At 47.1% G+C, this 22,722-nt stretch overlaps 1 protein-coding gene across 1 annotated transcript; it reads left to right on the top strand.

Moving 5' to 3' along the window:
* Window positions 1–17,121: 17,121 nt before the first annotated feature.
* On the top strand, window positions 17,122–22,278 carry CKS2 (CDC28 protein kinase regulatory subunit 2; the record flags this gene model as incomplete). Its single annotated transcript, XM_080708671.1, has 3 exons — window positions 17,122–17,180; window positions 21,126–21,253; window positions 22,226–22,278. 3 exons carry the CDS (start codon window positions 17,122–17,124, stop codon window positions 22,276–22,278), a joined length of 240 nt encoding a protein of 79 aa, XP_080564797.1.
* Between the last annotated feature and the right edge of the window lie 444 nt (window positions 22,279–22,722).

Here is a 22,722-nt window from a genome sequence, read left to right as displayed (position 1 = left end):
CTCTGAGCTACACCTCCTGCCCTACTTTTTACTCTTTAGCTTGAAACAGGGTCTCACTAAGTTGCGGAGGGCCTCACTAAGAAGCTGAGGCTGTCTGCAAACCGTGATCCTCTGGTCTCAGCCTCCCAAATGCTAGGATTAAAAGTGTATGCCACCAGGCCCAGCTTACCTTAATGATAATAAAATCGTTAATGCGTAATAACGCAAAAATATATAAATAATTTAGGATAGGGTGTGTAGCTCAGAGGTGAAATGCCACTGAGAACCATAACCACTACCACCAACAAAATTAATTAAAATGCACCTTAGCTGCCTACATCAAGAATGAAGTCCAGTTCAGCATTAAAGAGAGGCCCAGAGAGCCGTTTGCCTGGATGGCATCCCATACTTTGCCCTTTGAGAAGGTTCTCTGCCCGCTCCACCAACTGGCACTCCATTCTGCATCTCATCAATGCCCATGGCTTCGCTGCCCATGTAGCTTGGAGCGGCCCCTCCCTTAGCGAGCTCTGCCAGTGGCCACGTGTCATGGCCCTTGGGTCTGCAAACCAGCCTCCTCTTTTATCAAATTAGGGTGCCTGGGGCCAGGACCACCTGCTCTGCTCCCCTGAGAGCCACAGTGGGCAGAAATGGAGGACCTCCAGAGCTCCCGAGGAAGGGATTCACCTCAGTTTCAGGGTGGGGAGAAGCAGTGCTCTTTGACATATTTACTGTTTTCATACCACTGCTGACTCCGGAGAGCCTCCCAGACTAGGTAGCCTGTTAATTCCAATTTTCTCTGGCCTCATTGGACTGGGGAAATGGGTGTGCACAGAGGGGGGAGAAAGCAAGCCTTGAGTGGAGAAAGATGAACAATTCAAAAGGACGTGCAGAAGCCAAACCTGGTGGCGCACCATGATTCCCAGTGGCGCAGAGATCCTGTGCACATGGAAGAGCCTGAAAAGTTCTGTGTTTTGAGCTTATGGAGGACCTGGCCTGCCACTACCGCAGAGGAAGCTCTGTCAAACCAATTGCTAGCTCTAGCTGTCCAGTACCATGGCTCTGCACGTGTTGGGCTCATGGGAATCTGGGGGAAATGAGACTTGTGTGGGGAAAGATGGACAATTCAAAAGGACAAGCAGAAGCCAAGCCTGGTGGCGAACCATGATCTCTGCTCCACCAGAGATCCCGTGCAGGTGCAAGAGCCTGAGAAGGTCTGAGAGGGTTGCTGTGGACAGATGCTCCTGGTGGGCCTGGCCAACAACTACTCAGAGGCGGCACCGTAGAATCTGTCCCAAGCTCCGCTTTTCAGCACAACCGCTCTGCGTGCGTCAGTATCTTCAGTCACTACTGCCTTTGCTCTCCTGCCAGTAGGAAGTTAAAACACTACATCAGCAGCAGCCGCCACCGCCAGGTAGCTCTACCGCTTCTACTTGGAGGACAGAAGGTAGCTTATATAGCCTGACAACTCTCCTGATTGGTCCTTAGATCTAGACTCTGATTGGTCCTTAGTTCTGGGCTCTGATTGGTCCTTAGAGCTGGCCCGGATTGGCCCATTTTCAATCTCTTTTTGGAATCCCTAGTCTTGTTCTAGAGGTCAGGGGAGTTGCGACCCCAAACTGACTCCTTCTCCGGCCACCCTTCAACCTTTATCAGCAACTCCCAGATTGTACTGGTATTCCTAATTGCCCATAGGGAACAGAGGCAATGGCTGCTCCAGCTGCTTCCTTCTGAGAAGGGTCAATGAGGGGGAAGGATACCTAGGGTTCAGTAGACAGGCAGTCAGGACTCAGATTCTGGAGAGCTGGGAGACTTCTCCTGGGCCATCCCTGTGGCTCTGTCTGGCGGATTATTTATAATTTAATTGCCTCTACATGGGAAGACATAAGCCTGACGATCATGTTAAGCAAATATAAAGCACAGCTGGGCATGTGGCACACACTTGTTATCCTAGTATTTCAGAGGCTGAAACAGGAGGATTGGTGTTTGCAGACACCCTAAGCTACATAGTGAAGCCTTTTGCAACTCAGTGAGACCCTGTTTCTAAATAAAGAATAAAGAATTGGGCTGAGGGTGTGGTGCAGAAGTAGTATGCCCCTGGGGTTCATACCCAGTAGAGCAAAAATAAATAAATAAAGGAATAAATAAATGAGAATAGGGGCTGTAGCTTGGAGCAAGAATGCCACTGGGATTCATCCCCAGTCCCCAAAACAAAATTAACTGTTATGAGTATAACGGACACACATCCTAGACATATGTCCACAAGATGAAACAGCTGAGAAAACAAGATGACGGTTGAAGCAATGAGCCTACATAAGTAGTGACATCAATTTAGGATACAGAAGACCTAGCAAATGGCCAGATCGGTGGTCCTGACCCAATTGTCTAAGTGGCTGAAACTTAGCCCGGCCAGAAGGAAACATTCCTCTGGCAGCTGCTGGACAATTATTCTAAATGACAGTTGTGCTCATCGCCGTCTGACTCCCTGGACATGGAGCATCTGCACCTCGACCATCGATGATGGCTGTGACAGCGATCCTGAACCTCGATTACCCGCAGAGACCCATGTTGCCTCAGGTAACCAATGCTATCTGGCCAGTGGCTTACTTAGAGGATAGGAGTGTAATGAGCATTATAAAATAAACCAAGTATTCCTGAAAGACATTCTGTGTGACCCGTTATTCTTGCCAGTGTGTCAGTAAGACTCATAGCATTAACTAATTAATCAATTAAAATGCACTTTAGCTGCCTCTTTACACATCCAGAATGAAGTCCACTCTGGAATGAAAGCCCTGAGAGCTGTTGCCTGAATAGTATCCCGTATTTAGCCACTCTTTTGTGTGTGGTACTTGGGGTTAAACCCAGGTGCTTTTCTCGCTCCAGCCCATACTCTGAGACCTATTTCATATTTTATTTGGAAACAGAGTCTAAATTCGCTCCGCCGCTCCTTTGCCTGGCTGCTTCTTCTTGGAGGGCAGAAGGCTGGCTTATATAGCCTGACAATTCTCCTGTTTGGTTCTTGGATCTGGACTCTGATTGGTCCTTAGTTCTGGGCTCTGATTGGTCCTTACAGCTGGGCCCTGATTGGTCCATTTCAATCTCTTTTTGGAACCCCTAATCTTGTCCTAGAAGCAGGGGAGCCAGGCCCAGCCTGACTCCTGCTGCAGCAACCGTTCATTTTTTATCAGCTGCCACCAAATTGTACTGGTATTCCTAATTGTCCGTAGGTTACAGGAGCAACAGCTGCTGCAGGTGCTTCCTTCTGAGAAGGGTTGACGGGGGAAAGATAGCTAGGGTTCAGTATCTGTGAAAGACATGTGTGACCCGTCCTTCTCGCCAGTGTATCAGTAAGACCCATAGCATTAACTAATTAACCAATTAAAATTCACTTTAGCTGCCTCTTTACATCCAGAATGAAGTCCAGTGTGAAATGAAAGCCCTGAGAGCTGTTGCCTGAATGGCATCCCGTAAATTGCCCCACTTTGTCTGTGGTACTGGGGTGGAACCCAGGTGCTTTTCTACCCCCAGGCCATACTCTGAGACCTATTTCATTTTTTATTTGAAAATAGATTCTATGTTCCCCAGGGCCCTCGGCCACGCGACTCTGCCGCTCCGCCCTTCCGCCTCTCTGCCGCTCCACCGCTCAGTCCCTCGGCGCCTCAGCCCTGGGCTACTCGGCCACTCCGCCGATCCTTTGCTCAGCCCTACAGACCCTCAGCTCCACGGACCCTCGGCTGACACACCCCTCAGCCCCTTGACTGCTCTGCTGCTCAGTTGCTTTGCTGCTACTACTTGGAGGGCAGAAGGCTGCCTTATATAGCCTGACAACTCTTCTGTTTGGGCCTTAGTTCTGGACTCTGATTGGTCCTTAGAGCTGGGCTCTGATTGGTCCATAGAACGGGGCCCTGATTGGTCCATTTTCAATCTCTTTTTGGGATCCCTAGTCTTCTCCTAGTAGTCAGGGGATCCCCGGCCCAGCCTGACTCCTGCTCCACCACCGTTCATCCTTTATCAGCTGCCCCCAAATTGTACTGGTATTGCTATTTGCCCGTAGGGTCCAGGAGCAACAGCTGCTCCACATGCTTCCTTCCAAGGGTTGACGGGGGAAAGCAGCTAGGGTTCAGTATTTGTGAAAGACATTCTGTGTGAACCGTCCTTCTCGCCAGTGTATCAGTAAGACTCATAGCATTAATTAACCAACTAAAATTCACTTTAGCTGCCTCTTTAGATGCAGAATGAAGTCCAGTGTGGAATGAAAGACCTGAGAGCTGTCGCCTGAATGGCATCCCTTATTTTGCTCTGCTTTGTGCGTGATGCTTGGGGTGAAACCCAGGTGCTTTTCTACCTCCAGGCCACACTCCAAGACCTATTTCATATTTTATTTGGAAATGGATTCTATGTCCCCTCGGCTCCACAGCTCGCTGCTCTGCCGCTCTGCCCCTTGGCCGCTCCGTGCTCCGACGCTCTGCCCCTTGGCCGCTCCACGCTCCACCATTCCACAGCTTGGCCCCTCCGCTGCTCTGCTACTTCGATGCTCGGACCCACGAACCCTTGGCCGACAGAACCGTCAGCACCTTGACTGCTCAGTTGCTCTGCTGCTACTACTTGGAGGGCAGAAGGCTGGCTTATATAGCCTGACAACTCTCCTGTTTGGGCCTTAGTTCTGGATTCTGATTGGTCCTTAGAGCTGGGCCCTGATTGGCCCATTTTCAATCTCTTTTTGGAATCCCTAGTCTTTTCCTAATAGACAGGGGAGCCCCGGCCCAGCCTGACTCCTGCTGCAGCCACCCTTCATCCTTCATCAGCTGCCACCAAATTGTACTGATATTCCAATTGCCCGTAGGGTCCAGGAGCAATGGCTGCTCCAGGTGCTTCCTTCTGAGAAGGTTTGATAGGGAAAGGATAGGTAGGTTCAGTATTCGTGAAACACATTACGTGTGACCCGTCCTTCTCACCAGTGTATCAGTAATACTCATAGCATTAACTAGTTAACCAATTAAAATTCACTTTAGCTGCCTCTTTACATCTAGAATGAAGTCCATTGTGGAGTGAAAGCCTGAGAGCTGTTGCCTGAATGGCCTCCCATATTTTGCCCCGCTCTTTGTGTGGTGCTTGGGGTGGAACCCAGGTGCTTTTCTACCCACAGGCCATACTCTAAGACCTATTTCATATTTTATTTGGAAAAAGAGCCTAAGTTTGCTCCGCCGCTCCTCTGCGTGCCTACTTCTACTTGGAGGGCAGAAGGCTGGCTTATATAGCCTGACAAATCTCCTGTTTGGTCCTTGAATCTGGACTCTGATTGGTCCTTAGAGCTGGGCCCTGATTGGTCCATAGAACTGGGCCCTGATTGGTCCATTTTCAGTCTCCCTCTGGAATCCCAAGTCTTGTCCTAGTAGTCAGGGGAGCCCCAGCCCAGCCTGACTCCTACTGCAGCCACCGTTCATCCTTTATCAGCTGCCCCCAAATTGTACTGGTATTGCTATTTGCCCGTAGGGTCCAGGAGCAATGGCTGCTCCACGTGCTTCTTCTGAGAAGGGTTGACGGGGAAGGCAGCTAGGGTTCAGTATTTGTGAGACATTATGTGCCACCTGTCCTTCTCACCAGTGTATCAGTAAGACTCATAGCATTAATTAACCAATAAAATTCATGTTAGCTAGCCAGGCGTGGTGGCGCACGCTTGTAATCCCCGCGCTTGGGAGGCGGAGACAGGAGGATCGCGCAGGTTCGAAGCCAGCCGCGCTGGCGTAAGAGACCGTTTCAAAAAAATATAAAAAAATAGGTCTGGGAGTGTAGCCCAGAGGTAGAAGGGCTTCCAGGAACCCCAGTACCACAAAAAAAAAAAAAAAAAAATCATGTTAGCTGCCTCTTTACATCCAGAATTAAGTCCAGTGTGGAATGAAAGACCTAAGAGCTATTGCCTGAATGGCATCCCTTATTTTGCCCCGCTCTTTGTGTGATGCTTGGGGTGGAACCCAGGTGCTTTTCAACCTCCAGGCCACACTCCAAGACCTTTTTCATATTTTATTTGGAAATGGATTCTATGTCCCCTCGGCTCCACAGCTCGCCGCTCTGCCCCTCGGCCGCTCAGCGCTCCGCTGCTCAGCCCCTTGGGCCCTCAACCACTCCGCGCCCCACCATTCTGCCACTTGGAGGCTCGGCCCCTCTGCCGCTTCCATGCTTGAACCCACGAACCCTTGGCCGACAGAACCGTCAGCACCTTGATGGCTCTGCTGCTCAGCTGCTCTGCCGCTACTACTTAGAGGGCAGAAGGCTGGCTTATATAGCCTGACAACTCTCCTGTTTGGGCCTTAGTTCTGGATTCTGATTGGTCCTTAGAGCTGGGCCCTGATTGGCCCATTTTCAATCTCTTTTTGGAATCCCTAGTCTTTTCCTAATAGACAGGGGAGCCCCGGCCCAGCCTGACTCCTGCTGCAGCCACCCTTCATCCTTTATCAGCTGCCACCAAATTGTACTGATATTCCAATTGCCCGTAGGGTCCAGGAGCAATGGCTGCTCCACGTGCTTCCTTCTGAGAAGGTTTGACGGGGGAAGGATAGGTAGGTTCAGTATTCGTGAAACACATTACGTGTGACCCGTCCTTCTCACCAGTGTATCAGTAATACTCATAGCATTAACTAGTTAACCAATTAAAATTCACTTTAGCTGCCTCTTTACATCCAGAATGAAGTCCATTGTGGAGTGAAAGCCTGAGAGCTGTTGCCTGAATGGCCTCCCGTATTTTACCCCACTCTTTGTGTGGTGCTTGGGGTGGAACCCAGGTGCTTTTCTACCCACAGGCCATACTCTAAGACCTATTTCATATTTTATTTGGAAACAGAGCCTAATTTGCTCTGCAGCTCCTATGCGTGGATACTTCTGCTTGGAGGGCAGAAGGCTGGTTTATATAGCCTGACAACTTTCCTGTTTGGTCCTTGGATCTGGACTCTGATTGGTCCTTAGTTCTGGGCTCTGATTGGTCTTTAGAGCTGGGCCCTGATTGGTCCATTTTCAATCTTTTTGGAATCCCTAGTCTTATCCTAGTAGTCAGGGGAGCCCCAGCCCAGCCTGACTCCTGCTGCAGCCACCATTCATCCTTTATCAGCTGCCCCCAAATTGTACTGGTATTGCTAATTGCCTGTAGGGTCCAGGAGCAATGGCTGCTCCACGTGCTTCCTTCTGAGAAGGGTTGATGGGGAAGGCAGCTAGGGTTCAGTATTTGTGAGACATTATGTGCCACCTGTCCTTCTCACCAGTGTATCAGTAAGACTCATAGCATTAATTAACCAATAAAATTCACTTTAGCTGCCTCTTTACATCCAGAATGAAGTCCAGTGTGGAATGAAGACCTGAGAGCTGTTGCCTGAATGGCATCCCTTATTTTGCCCCGCTCTTTGTGTGGTGCTTCGGGTGGAACCCAGGTGCTTTTCTACCTCCAGGCCATACTCTGAGACCTATTTCATATTTTATTTGGAAACTTATTCTATGTTCCCTCAGCCCCTCGGCCTCGCCGCTCCGCCGCTCGGTCCCTCGACCCTTGGTCCCTCCACCCCCCAGCCCCTCAGCTGCTCAGCCCCATGGACCCTTGGCCGATTGACCCTTCAGCCCCTTGATTGCTCTGCTGCTCAGCTGCTCCGCCACTACTACTTGGAGGGCAGGACGCTGTCTTATGTAGCCTGACAACTCTCCTGTTTGGTCTTACATCTGGACTCTGATTAGTCCTTAGTTCTGAGTTCTGATTGAGCCTTAGAGCTGGCCTCTGATTGGTCCTAAGAACTGGGCTGTGATTAGTCCTTAGAACTGGGTCCTGATTGGTCCATTTTCAATCTCTTTTTGGAATCCCTAGTCTTGTCCTAGAAGCAGGGGAGCCCCAGCCCACCCTGATTCCTGCTGCAGCCACCTTTCATCCTTTATCAGTTGCCACCAAATTGTACTGATATTCCAATTGTCTGTAGGGTACAGGAGCAACGGCTGCTCCAGGTGCTTCCTTCTGAGAAGGGTTGACGGGAGAAGGTAGCTAGGGTTCAGTATTTGTGAAACACATTACGTGTGACCCGTCCTTCTCGCCAGTGTATCAGTAAGACTCATAGCATTAACTAATTAACCAATTAAAATTCACTTTAGCTGCCTCTTTACATCCAGAATGAAGTCCAGTGTGGAATGAAAGCCTGAGAGCTGTTGCCTGAATGGCATCCTGTATTTTGCCCTTTTTTTGTGTGTGGTACTTGGGGTGGAACCCAGGTGCTTTTCTACCTCCAGGCCATACTCTAAGACCTACTTCATATTTTATTTGGAAACAGAGTCTAAGTCCTCGGCCGCCCCACCGCTCCCCGGCTCCGCCATTCTGCTGAAATAAATAAATAAAAATATCAACACAACCCCTAACAAACTCCCCCACCTTTCAGTCCATACCTCAAAAGCCCTATATAACCAGACTGATAAAGGGTCCCAGCTGCTGCTTTCTCATCTTATGCCAGTATTGGAAAATTGCTTTGATATTAATTTCAAAACTGTAAAATTAGTCAGGTCCTGAAGACTGTGCAGGCACTCAGGCAGGGAGGGGGCAGCAGCTATTATAATGCAGAGCCCCCCTCTCTTTTTAACCCTTCCTTCTAATGCTTTACATAAACTCTTAGAGACTATTAAATCCTTTAGCCCCCAAAAGTGTATAGAGGCCATCAGTGCCTCTGTTTGCCTCCTCTCCTCTGTGACCTGGCCTGGGTATAGCAAAGGTAAAGTCTGTGGGCTGCTTCAAAGCACCCATAGTTGATGACCAACCAATGCTGCCCAATATAATAGAGGCAAAGGCCAGGTAGATCCTTGACCCCTGCACTTAGTAAGTGCACTGTCCAGAGACAAAGAGGCACCACCTGCCTAAGGAATAAGACACTAGCCCATTGCCTTGGTAACACTGATGAGACACCAATACAAAATCTATATAAAAGCTGAGGTCCCAAAAAAGGGGCCAGAGTTCCACTTTCCGGCTCTCTCCAGCATGAGTGTCAGCATGCTGCTTTTTCCTTTTCTTGTCTATTTCCTACTAATTTTGTAATAAAGATTTGTTAAAGGTACACTAAGCTGCGTATTAGTTTTAATTTTTCTATTCAACAAACTTTAGTTGAATAAGAAAAAGAGTCCTCTGCATCATTTAAACCATAACAACCTGAAACAGCATTTTAGGGTCCTGACAATAAACTCTCTTTTTAGCTGAGTATGGTGGTGCACGCTTGTAATCCCAGTACTTAGGAAGCTGAGACAGGAGGATTCAGGTTTGCAGCCAGCCTCAGCTACTTAGTGAGTCCCTTTGCAACTCAGTGAGACCCTGTTTCAAAATAAAGAATAAAAATAGGGCTGGAGGTGTTGCTCAGAGGTATAATGTCCCTGGATTAAAAAAAAAAAAGAAGAAGAAACAATGTTGGGGGTATAGCTCAGAAGTCAAATGCCACTGAGTTCAAACCCTAGTACTGCAAAAAAAAAAAAAATTGTTTTAAAGCCGGGTGTGGTGGTGCACTCTTGTAAAGCCAGCATTTGGGAAGCCGAGACTATAGAATCAAGATTTGTGCAGACAGCCTCAGCCACATAGCAAGGCCCTCCACAACTTAGTGAAACCCTGTTTCAAAATAAAGAATAAAAAATAGGCAGGGGATGTAGCTCAGAGGTCAAATGCACTGGGTTCCATCCCCAGACATGAAAAAAAAATTGTTTTGAAGTAAATGTAAAGAAGGGAAGGGTGCTAGGGGTAAAGCCCAGGGGTTAAAGGGGTTGACTGCTAAATTTAAAAAAATAAAAATAAAAATATTTAAAAATTTATTAGACAGGCGTGGTAGTGCACACTTGTAATCCCAGCATTCAGGAGAGTGACACCAGAGGATCATGGTTAACAGACAGCCTCAGATACTTAATGATGCCCTCTGTAACTTAGTGAGACCCTGTTTCAAAATAAAGAATAAAAAATATGGCAGATGTGTGCTCAGATGTCGAATGCCCCTGGGTTCCTTTCTCAGGCCTGCAAAAATGAATACAGAACGAAATAAATAAATAAAATATAAACGTATGGAAGCATGGTGGAAGATCTGGGAACAGGAAATAAAAGACCATTTGTATCTCCTCTCTGTGAGGTTGGGGAAGGTAAGCAGAAAAGTGGAAGACTGTTGAGTCCCAAAAAATCAAGGCCCTGACAAGCCCTCAAGATAGCAATTCCAATTAATAATCATAATGGTACATAAGTCATTGGGTCCCCAAAACCCAATTCTGACCAATCATAAAAGAACAGATAGAAAAACTCAGGAGCCGGGCGTGGTGGCGCACACTTGTAATCCCCACGCTTGGGAGGCTGAGACGGGAGGATCTCGCAGGTTCAAAGCCAGCCTCAGCTACTTAGTGAGGCTCTCAGCAACTTAGTGAGACCCTGTTTCCAAATAAAGTATAAAATAGGTCTGGGAGTATAGCCCAGAGGTAGAAAGCCTCTGTGTTACACCCCTTCCCCCCCCAAAAAAAATAGAAAAGAAAACCTCAGGAAGGTTTAAAAGCCCACTTCCCAAGAGGTCTCACTTTCTAAGATGAACCCCCTTGTAGGGGGAGATACCCTTGTCTTCTATCTTTTCCCAACTTAAAATTAACTTCTAGCCAGGTGTGGTGGCTCAGGCTTGTAATCTCAGCATTCAGGAAGCTGAGACAGGAAGATTGCAGATTCGCAGCCAGCCTCAGTTACTTAGTGAGGCCCTCTACAACTTAGTGAGAGGTTGTGTCAAAATAAAATAAAAAATAGGACCGTGGGTGTAGCTCAGAGGTAGAGTGCTCTTGGATTCAATCCTCAGTACTACAATAAGCAAATGAGCTTCCACCCTAATGTACCCTTTGCTAGTCCTTGGACTTCATTCATCGAGATCCACTGGACAAAAACCCTGTAAAAGGAGACACCCTCGTTTCAGTGTCTTGAAGTAAAAATAGTTTTTAGTAAATGCATGATATTTACAAAAAAGGTACTGATTTGTGTTTTCACATGTTCTAATAATTTAACTCCTGAAGAAATTATATTTTAAATGGTTTTAGGCATCATACAGTATCAGTAGTCAGCATTTGTGTGTGTGTGTGTGTGTGTGTGTGTGTGTGTGTGTGTGCGTGCGTGTGTGTGTGGTACTGAGGGTGGAACCCAGGGGATTTTCTACCTCCAGGCTCTACTCCCAGACCTATTTTATATTTTATTTGGAAACAGGGTCTCACTAAGTTGCTGAGAGCTAAGTAGCTGAGACTGGCTTTGAACCTGTGTGATCCTCTGTCTCAGCCTCTGAAACACTAAGATTACAGACCTGTGCCACCGAGCCTGGCTCCCTGTACTTAGCATTTAAAATGTCAGTCCAGCAGGGCGTGGTGGCACATGCTTCTAATCCCAATACTTGGGAGGCTGAGACAGGAGGATTGCAGTCTCAGCTACTTATGAGGCCCTCTGCAACTTAGTGAGACCCTGTTTCCAAATAAAGAATAAGAAATAGGGATGACCGCACCTTGGGCTTGGTGGCCTTGGTACTTTTTTTTTTTTTTTTTTTTTCAGTACTGTCATTGGAACCAAGGGGCATTCTATATCCAAGCTACACCTAAAGCCCTATTTTTTGTTCTTTATTTTGAAACAGGGCCTCACTAAGTTGCAGAGAAGCCTCACTTGGTAGTAGCTGAGGCTGGCCACACATTTAATACGATCCTCCTGTCTCAGACTCCCAAGTACTGGCATTACAAGCATGTGCCACCACGTCTGGCTTCCCCAGACATTTTTATTTTTTTAGTTTGAGACTAAGTTTCCCAGGCTTGTCTTAAGCCTGCTATCTTCCTGGTTCAAACTCTCTACTAGATGGAATTGCAGGCATGTGTCACCACTACTTCTGAGGAGGACCTTGCTCACTTGAGGCTGGCTTTGAACCTACAATCATCCCTTTTTAGTCTCCAAATTGCTGGCACTTGGGAGACTGAAACAGGAGAATCACGTTTCATGGCCAGCCTATGCTGGTTACTGAGGCCCTTTGCAATTCAGTGAGACCCTGTTTCAAAATAAAAAATAGGGCTGGGGGTGTAGCGCGAAGGTAGAATGCCCCTAGGTTTCATCACCAGTAGTGCAGCAATAAATAAAGGAGTACATAAATAAATAATAAATTAGGATTGGGGGGTTATTTTTAATTTTTTTAATTCTGTGGTACTTGTAGTGGAACCCAGGGGCTTTTCTACTTCTGGGTTATACTCCCAGACCTGTTTTATATTTTAATTTGGAAACAGGATCTCACTAACTTGCTGAGAGCCTAAGTAGCTGAGGCTGGCTTTGAACTTGTGCAACCCTCCTGTCTCAGCCTCCAAACACTGGGATTACAAGCGTGCACCACCAACCCCGGCTTCAAGGATTGAGAGTTTAGCTCATATTTAGCATGCCACTGGGATCCATCCCCAGTACCACCAATAAAACTAATTAATCAATTTAAATGCACCTTAGCTACCTCTCCAAGTCCAGAATGAAGTCCAGTCCAGTATTAAAGAGAGACCCGGAAGTCCTTTGCCAGGATGGCATCCCGTATTTGACCTTTAAGCAGGTTCTCCCCTCTCTTCACCCACTGGCACTCCATTCTGCACCTTTTTGCTGCCCCTGCCATTGCTGCCCCTGTAGTGGCCCCTCCCTTAGCGAGCTCTGCCAGTGAGCATGGGTCATGGCCTCTGTGTCTGCAGAGCAGCCTCCTTTTGCCAAATTAGGGTTCCCTGCACCAAAGCCTCCTGCGCTGCCCCCCTGAGAGTCACAGTAGGCAGAGGTGGGGGCCTCCAGAGCTCTCGGGAAGGGAGTCCCCTCTCTGAGTTTCAGGGTGGGAAGAGGTGCTCTTTGACATAGCTATTGTTTTCATATAACTGCTGACTCTGGAGAGCCGCTCAGAAGCTAGGTGCCCTGTTGAGTCCAGGTTTCTCTGGCCTCATTGAACTGGGGACCGGGGGGGGGGGCTGTGCAGAGGGGGGAGTAAGCAAGCCTTGAGTGGAGAAAGATGGACAATTCAAAACAACATGCAGAAGCCGGACGTGGTGGCGCACGCTTTTAGTCTCCACGCTTGGGAGTTGGAGACAGGAGGATCACGCAGGTTCGAAGCCAGCCGCGCTGGCTTAAGAGACCCTGCTTCCAAATAAAAATATAAAAATGGGTCTGGGAGTGTAGCCCAGAGGTAGAAGGTTTTCCAGGACCCCCAGTACCACCAAAAACAAAACAAAACAAAACCATTCAGAAGCTGAGCCTGGTGGTGCACCATCATGATCCCTGGTGGCTCAGGGTTCTCGTGCACAAGAAAGAGCCTGAGAAGGTCTGAGAGGGTCGCTGCGCTGTGGTGCTCATGGAAGGCCTGGGCCACTACTGCAGAGGAGGCCCTGTAGAATCTGTTGCTAGCTCTGATTTTGGGTGTAATGGTAGTAAGGCCCTGTGCAATTCAGTGAGACCCTGTTTCCAAATAAAATTTAAAAATAGGGCTGGGGTATAGCGCGGAGGTAGTATTCCACTGGATTCCATCCCCAGTAGCTCAGAAATAAATAAATTAATTAATTAATTAATAAGGATCAGGGGTGTAGCTCAGAGGTAGCATGCCACTGGGATCCCTTCCCAGTACCAACAAAATTAACCAATACATTAAAATGTATCTTAGCTGCCTCTCTTGATCCAGAATGAAGTCCAGTCCAGCATTAAAGAGAGGCTCTGAGAGCCGTTGCCTGTATGGCATATCGTATTTTGCCCTCTGAGAAGGTTCTCTTCCTGGCACTCCATTCTGAACCTTGTTGCTGCCCGTGGTTTCACTGCCCCTGTAGCCCGGAACGGCGCCTCCCTCAGCAAGCTCTGCCAGTGGCCACACGTCATGGCTTCTGTGCCTGCAGAGTAGCCTCCAGTTTGCCAATGCAAGGTGTCCCGGGACAGGGCCTCCTGTTCTGCCCCCTGAAAGCCACAGTGGCACAGGTGAGGGAACTCCAGACCTTTCTGAAAAGGGAGTCTCCTGTCTTTCAGAATGGGGAGCAGCAGTGCTCTTTGACCTATTTATTGTTTTCATACAAATGCTGACTCAGGAGAGCCTCCCAGACTAGGTGCCCTGTTGAGTCCAGGTTTCTCTGGCCTCATGGGCTGGCAGGGGTGGGGGTAAGAAAGCAAGCATTGAGTGGAGAAAGATGGATAATTCAGAAGGAAATTGCAGAAGCCGAGCCTAGTGGCCCACCACGATCCTCAGTGGTGCAGGCACCCCGTGTACAAGGAAGAGCTGGCGAGGGTCGTGGAGCTCAAGGAGGCCGGGGCTGTCACTTCTGCAGAGGAGGCACTGTTGAATGTGTTACTAGCTCTGCTTTCAGGTGCCATGGCTCTGCACATGTAGGTATCTTCACCCACCACTGCCTTTCCTCTCCCACCAGTAGGTAGTCACGGCTCTGCTTCAGTCCTCCTGTGTGCTGTTGCTCAACTTCTCTCCTGCTTCCACTTGGCAGGCAGAAGGCTGTCTTACATAGCCTGGCAACTCTCCTGATTGGTCCTTAGACCTGGGCTCTGATTGGTTCTTAGATCTGGGCACTGATTGGTCCACTTTCCATCTCTTTTTAGAATCTGTTTAGTCTTGACCTAGAAGTCAGGGGGAGCTGCTGCCCTAGCCTTACTCCTGCTCCCAGCTACCCTTCAACCTTTATCAGCACCCCCTAAATTGTACTGGTACCCCTAACTGCCCTTAAGGAACAAGAGCAATGCCTGCTCTGCCTGCTTCCTTTTGAGAAGGACCAATGAGGGGGAAGGACAGCTAGTGTCTACTAGACAGGTTCTCAGGGTTCACAAGATCAAGGGGGCTAGGGTAGCTTTTTCTGGCACTGTCACCTGTGGCTTTGTTTGATGCCTCATTTAAAATTTAATCGCCTCTAATCGAAAAGACATAAGCCTAACAATCATGTGCAAGAGTCTCTGTGAGGCCTGTAGTGGCAAACAAAACAAACATGCCCTTATAGTGGATGCATAAGGAGTATATTACAGTGCAGACGGGGACAAACAATACCTACGTGAACCTGCAGTTACAAAATGTAAGTAAGTGGTGAGCAAAAAACTTAGGTGGTTCCATCAATAGAAAGCAAGGAGAAAGCCGGGCGTTGTGGTGAACGCTTGTAATTCCAGCATTTGGGAGGCTGAGACAGGGGGATGGCAGTCGCAGACAGCCTCAGCTACTCAGTGAGACCCTGTTTCAAAATCAAGAATAAAAAATAGGGCTGGAGGTGCAGCTGGGAGGGAGAATGCCCCCTGGGTTCCATCACCAGTACTGTAAAAGAAAGGAAGAAAGAAAGAAAGAAATACTTATTCTGGAGAATAAGGGCCACCTTTCAAAAGAGAGCATCCTTAAATTCAGATCTGAAGTTTTCTATTATAGGCTATTTACGTCCTCATATACATATATTAAAACCCTCAGGCAACTTCCCATCCCATGTAATGGCATTAGGAGGCAGGATTACATGATCATGCACCTACTTAGTGCCCAGGAATGCTTTTCTCTATGTAGGAAGACAGAGAAGCCTGCTTTGTGCACCCCGCACCAACCTTCCGCAGGACAGTGCTGGCACCTCCTCACCTTCCTGCCTCCAGCACCACGGAACACCAACTTGCTCACTAGCTCCCCCGCCAGGGACACTTTACTACTACTGCCCTGCGGACCAATTACACGTGGGCGGGGACAGCGTGGGCTGGAATATGTCCCACATAACCAAAACACCAAAATGCTATTCTCACTGCAGAGAACATAAAAGATTGCTTGAAAGTCACGTTTAATTGTGGCACACCAACAAAACAAAACACTGTTCACATCTTGGTATACTTTATTTCAAATGTAAATGTGTTTTTAAGTTATGATTGAAACCAGGAGTGGTGGGGCACGTTGGTAAACCCAATACTTGGGAGGCTGAGAGCAGGTCTGCCACAAGCTTCAGCTGCTTAGGCCCTCCACAACTTAGTAAGATCTTGTTTCAAAATGAATAAATAAAAAATGCGGCTCAGAGGCAGAATGTCCGTGGGTTCAATGTCCAATACGGAGGGTGTGTGTGTGTGGAAATAAGGGACAGAAGAAGAGTTGTTTTGGTACTGGGGACTGAACCCAGGGGCATTCTACCTCTGAGCTACACTCCCTGCCCTATTTTTTTTTTTTTCTTTTTTTGGTGGTACTAGGGGTGGAACCCAGGAGCTTTCTACCTCTGGGCTATACTCCCAGACCTATTTTATATTTTATTTGGAAACAGGGCCTCACTAAGTAGCTGAGGCTGGGTTCGAATCTGTGCGACCCTACTGTCTCAGCCTCCCAAGTGCAGGGATTACAAGCGTGCGCCACCACGCCCGGTGGTATTCTTTGCTTCTTTGAAACTGTCTCATTAAGTCGCAGAGGCCTCACTAAGTAGCTGAGGCTGGCTGCGAACCTACGATTCTCCCGCCTCAGTCTTATAATCAGTGATTACCAGCGTGCGCATCACACGCCCAGCTCCATCCCCGTTTGTGGCCGAGACCGAGGGTCGCAGGTCGGCTGCACGGCCAGCATCAGCGACTCGGCGAGATCAGCTCTCCTGGGCCAGCTCGGAGTGGGCCGGCCTGGCTCCATCCTCGCGGCATGCACGGTCAACTCCCGGCGCTGGCCGGCCCCCGCCCGCCCCGCCGGCTCCAGGCCCCAGAACCCCGGCGGCGGCCGCACACTTCCGCCCGCCAAGCCCCGCGATACCACGCCAGCGTCAGGACACGTCCTGGAACTTTCCAAGGCGTCGCACGCTCCCAGCGGCCTTTAACGCCCAGCTCCGCCCTCGATGGCCACGCCCCTCATGTCCCTGACGTCAGACGCACCGCCACCCCGTGGCACGCAGCCTTCGATCTCCCTCCGACAACCCGGCAACAGGCCTCTGATTGGCTGACCGAAGAGCGAACACCACAAAGAGGGGCACGCCAATAGGCTGGCGCTTGCCCCGCCTCTCCGCGGCTTCCGCAGGCGGTGATTGGCCGGCTCCGTGGCCCAATGGGCGCTGGGCTGCCGGATTCAAATCGCGAGCGTTGGGCTGCGGGCGTTGGTCGCTGCAGTCGTTGCCCTGGCCCGTACGACGCGTGTCGCGCTGCGCCCGCTCCTCTCACTCTCCGCCCCGCTGCGCGCCGGCAGGATGGCCCACAAGCAGATTTACTACTCGGACAAGTACTTCGACGAACACTACGAGTACCGGTGAGTGCGCGGCGGCGGCTCCGGGCTGCGGGCGGGCTGGGCCGCGGCGGGCCCCGGGCTCGCCGTCGCTGGGTGCTGGTCCCGGGCACCGGGCGGACTCCGCTCGGGAACTTGCCCGTGGCCTCTGAGCCGAGGCCGGCCCGGCCCGCAGCCCGCTCTGCGCTCCGCGGCGGCGCCCGGGTCGCTGGGAAGCCGCCGCGGCGGGGCTGGCGGCGGGCCGCTCCCTGGAGGGGCCTCAGAGTGCTCTTGAGGAAGGGAGGATGGTGAAACGGAGGCCTTTCCCAACTCCTGTAGTGTCGCCGAAGCTTATCTTCTTGGGAAAATTAACGGAATTACTCTAGGTCATTTCGTGAATTAGCAATACGCTGTTTCATATTCCTGGCTAGAAAAACTGCTTTGGGTTGTACATTTTAGGTAGGTTATCCGCACACCGCACACTTCCAGTCCTGTCGTTCGTTGGCATAATGTTCGTTGGCGTCAATCATGAGCCCAGCAGGGTACAGCCAATGTTACCTTTCTGAACATTGGTAAAAAAAAAAAAACTAATTTTGAACCAAGTTCTTAAGGATTTATGGGCCTGTATAAGTTCTTTTCTGTTCATAATAAAATTAGACTAAAGCTTCTGTTAGTCTCCAGTTTTAATATATGCACATAAATATATGTAGGAGGCACTCCTAAGTTGTGTGTGGTAACATATAAAAGAAAGTCTGGGCAAGTCTGAAGTCATCATGGCGGTGTGAGTCTAGGGTGGTTTGTATAGAGTGGTGCTACATACATTGTAAATTTCTAAGTTTTTTGGGGGGTTGGTGAGGAATTACCTGTACTTTTTAACTTTTTGGGGGGTTGAACCCAGGGGCACTTGACCAATGAGCTACTTGCCCAACTCTTTTATTTATTTATATATATTTTTGGGTACTGGGAATTGAATTCAGGGCTCTTCTACACCCCCAGCCTGATTTTATATCTTACTTGGAATGTGCTAAGTTGCCGAAGCTGGCTTTGAACCTGCGATCCTCCTGTCTCAGTCTCCCAAGTACTGGGATTACAGGCGGTTGCCACCACTCCCAGCTCCCTTGGATTGGGAAATAATTTTTCTTATATGCAGCTGAATAGCTTGTAGTAAAATACAGGTAAAAGAATCCCTTTGTATGCCTATTTAAATTTTTTTCTGTTATAATCAAATCCTAATTGAGCGTCTGATTACATGATTTATAAAGGTGCTAACTTCAAACATCTAAATACGTGTGTGTGTGTGTGTGTGTGTGTGTGTTACTGGGGATTGACCCCAGGATCATTCTACCACTTAAAATCCCAGCTCCACTTTGTTTTTGGTTTTGAAACATGGTCTCACTAAATAGCAGAGCACCTCACTAAGGCTCTCTGAGGGTGGCCTGGCCACAAACCTGTATCCTGTCAGCCTCTCAAGTACAGGATTATGACACCAGGTTATTGGGGGGGGTACTGAAGGTGTAACCCAGGGGTTTTCTATCCCCGGGCTATACTCCCAGACCTATTATATATTTTTATTTGGAAACAGGGTCTCACTAAGTTCCTGAGAGCCTCACTAAGTAGCCGAGGTTGGCTTGGAACCTATGCGGTCCTCCTGTGTCATCCTCCCAAGGGGGTGGCGGGGGGAGGGTTACATGCCTGCACCACCACATCCCGGCTAAATACCTACGTTTATATAGCTACGCTGTTCATGAAAAGAATTACTCAAAAGTACCCCCCCCCAGGACTAACCAACAATATAGAAGATAAAAATAAAAAGAATTGTTGTAGAACCTTAAAAGTTAGCTGTTAAGTAATACATCAAGATTAAATGTAACCACAGGTGTATAATTAGAATTCCCATGTAGTTCATCAGAATTGATTAAGAGAAATTGATTTGAGATTTAGTTGTTTTGTCATAATCTAGCTATATAAAAATTGTTGAGGCTCACTTCTTTTTGCCTGCAAATAATACCAATTTGGTACTTAATTAACCAGCCACAGCCTAAAATTGAAGTAGATGATAGTTTGGAGTTTAAATATATAATGAATTCATTGTTTTCTATATGCTAGGAAGTAACCAAATCACATTTTTCACCTTGCAGCCAGCTGACTTAACAATAAGATGTCACAGAGCAAAAACAAGAGACTGATCCAAAAAGTTGGTTGTTAATGGCTGATTCTGATATTTCTTTTTAAGACCTTTTTTTTGGGGGGGGGTATTGGGAATTGAACTCAGGGGCATTCTCCATCCAAGCTACATCCTCACCCCCCCCCCCTTTTTGTACTTTTCAGACAGGGTCTTCCTAAGTGCCGAGAGTCTCTGTTTCTGAGACTGTCCTCAGACCTGTTCCTGTCTCAGCCTCCCAAGTACTAAGGTTACAGGTGTGTGCCTCCAGCCTCAGCTTATTTTTAAGAATTTTACAAAGCTGTCTGCCATGGGAGTGCATGCCTGTAATCCCAACTACTTGGGAGACTAAAGCAGGATCACAAGCTAGAGGCCTGTCTAGGCAACTTGGTGAGACTGTCTTAAAAAGGGGGGGGGGCCGGGTGTGGTGGCGCACACTTGTAATCCCCGCGCTTGGGAGGCTGAGACAGGAGGATCGCACAGGTTCAAAGCCAGCCTCAGCTACTGAGTGAGGCTCTCAGCAACTTAGTGAGACCCTGTTTCCAAATAAAGTATAAAATAGGTCTGGGAGTATAGCCTGGAGGTAGAAAGCCTCTGGGTTTCACCCCAGTACCACCAAAAAAAAAAAAAAAAAAAAGGACAGGGATATAGTTCATTGGTAGAACGTTCCTGTGCTCAATTCCAAGTACCGCCACCAATAAGAGAATTTCACAAACTGAACATACTCATACTTTCTTTTTTCTTTTAGTACTAGAGATGGAACCCCTCGGGGGTGTCAGTGTACCTCCCAAGGAGGAAAGTGTGGGGCATGTTTCCCTTTGAGGATATTTTTCATGAGTTGGATATTTCCTGTTTATAGCTTACTGGTCCGATTTTGGTTACATGAGCAAAGGTAGCTGCCAGAAAGGCTGGAATGTGTAACCATGTACCTGACTTAGATTTTGGTCTTGTGTTCCTGGAGAGGATTATGATTTGCTAGCAAACAATTCCTTGTTAAGGAAAAAAAATGGCCCTAAATAAAATGTCTTCTCCTTGGATAGCACACTCTTGGATTCCTAATTTGAATATAAGCCCTCAAATCAGAACTAAATTAGGTGGTAGAGTATACTCAAGATTTGGTATAGTACTTAAGCCCAGGTGTGGCGGTGCATGCTTGTAATCCCAGTACTTGGGAGGCTGAGACAGGAGGATCACCAAGTTTGAAGTCAGCCTCAGCTACTTAGGCCCTCCACAATTTAGTGAGAACTTGTTTCAAAATAAAGAAATTATAGGGCTGGGAATGTAGTTTTGGCAGTAGAGTGCCCCTTGCTTCAATCCCCCGTACTGCAAAAAAAAAAAAAAAAAAAAAAAAAAGGTAGTATTTTAAAGAATTTAGTATAGACAAATTTTAGGGTGATTATTTTTTTTGGTTTTTTGTTTTGATTTTTTTTTTTTTTTTTTTTTTTTGTGATACTGAGGATGGAACCCAGGGGCATTCTACCTCTGAGCTACAGCACCAGCCCCATTTTTTATTTTTTATTTTGAAATAGGGTCTCACTGAGTTGCAAAGGGCCCCGCTGAGTAGCTGAGGCTGGCTGTGAACTGCAATCCTCCTGTCTCTGCCTCCCAAATACTGAGTTTACAAGCATGTGCCACCATGGCCAGCTGAGTTTTTTTTGTTTTTTTTTTTCCTTCTTCCTAACTGGGGAATGAGCCTGGGGTCCTCCTTCATGCCAGGCACTCTACTGTTAAGCAATAACCCTATCCCCACATTTAGTATTTTTAAGATACATATATAATATGATGACAGTTGTAAGGAAGACACGCACTAAAACTTGGTTGTTTAACAGGCATGTCATGTTACCCAGAGAACTTTCCAAACAAGTACCCAAAACTCATCTGATGTCTGAAGAGGAGTGGAGAAGACTTGGTGTTCAACAGAGTCTAGGCTGGGTTCATTACATGATTCATGAGCCAGGTAAGTTTTTGCTATGACATGTTAGCTAAGCCAGGCATGCTTGTAATCCAGTACTTGGGAGGCTGAGACAGGAGGTTCACAGGTTTTTTGGCCAGCCCCAGCTACTTAGTTAACCTTCACAATTTAGTGAGGCAGTGTTTCAGAAAGGGCTGGGGGTGTAGCTTAGGCAAAATGCCCTTGGGTTCAATTCCCAGTAATACAAAGTGCAAAGTGTTAAATGAATTAAAATAGGGGTTGTGTCAATTTTCTCAGTACCATGAACATTCAGTGGTATCTGGAAGTAATTCTGATAAGTTCTAAATAACCGATTTCCTTAACTCTGAGGAATATTCCTATTCTAAAGGAGTTAAAATAGCACGTTATTCTACCTACAAGAATAAGAGCTATTTCTTTTTATTTTAAAATTTGTCAGTATGCTTTGTTTTAGGTAGAATTCCTAAATAGAATTTGGGTCCGTCCTTTTTAAAACTGAGGACTTATTACCACATAAAGATTAAATGAGATAGCAAGTGAACTCAAATATGCTACTTTTATTATTAACCACAAATTCTTCTGGGCAATACATAGTACACTAGAATAAAGCTTGTGGGGTTAAATCCTGTTTTTGGATTATCAGTAAATCTAACTTAAAGACATTCTGTAGAAGCAGAACTGGGTGGAACTAAAGTCTTATGTTAGAAAAAAAATCTTTAGAATTTAAACAACTCCTAATTTTCTTGGGATTGGGGCACATAATCATATTAGAGTTCGGAGGTCTTCCCCAGATAATAAAGTAACTGAGGAACTTAACTAGAGGTTCCTGGGGCTCCACCTATTGAATACCCTCAATATTTAAGTAAAAATATTTGGGAAATGTTTTCATTGTCAGCTAGTTTTAGACATCTCAAATAGGTTAATAGTTATTTTGTTTTAGTTCAGTTGAATTCTATTAACCATATTATATTAAAGTGATAAAACATTTTCTTTCCACAGAACCGCATATTCTTCTTTTTAGACGGCCTCTTCCAAAAGAGCAACAAAAATGAAGCATATCTGGGATCGTCAATTAAATCTTTTTCAAATTTAATGTATATGTGTATATAAGGTAGTATTCAGTGAATACTTGAAAAATGTACAAATCATTCATCCACACCTGTGCATGAGCTGTATTCTTCACAGCAACAGAGCTCAGTTAAATGCAACTGCAAGTAGGTTATTGTAGGGTGTTTAAAAGTTTGTAGTCAGTTTTTCTCATAAGTGCCTGTTTGACATTACCTGTTGTTTTTGTTAAATAAAGTTTGTATGTTGCATTTATTACTGTTTGAAGTTACTGTGGTATATTAGTTTGATTTCAATTTTATGATTTTAGCCCTGATGAAATAAACTCACTTGAAAAATATGAAAATGAGTTTAAAATAGCTTGATGTGATGGGAAGCTAATGCATTAGGAATAAACTAAGAACCAGGATGTGATTAAACTACAGCCAAAT

Source organism: Muscardinus avellanarius (assembly GCF_963383645.1).
Source record: "Muscardinus avellanarius genome assembly, chromosome: 13".
Lineage (NCBI taxonomy): Eukaryota > Metazoa > Chordata > Mammalia > Rodentia > Gliridae > Muscardinus > Muscardinus avellanarius.
The sequence above is the reverse complement of the archived record's forward strand: the minus strand, read 5'-3'. Positions and strand labels throughout refer to the sequence as shown.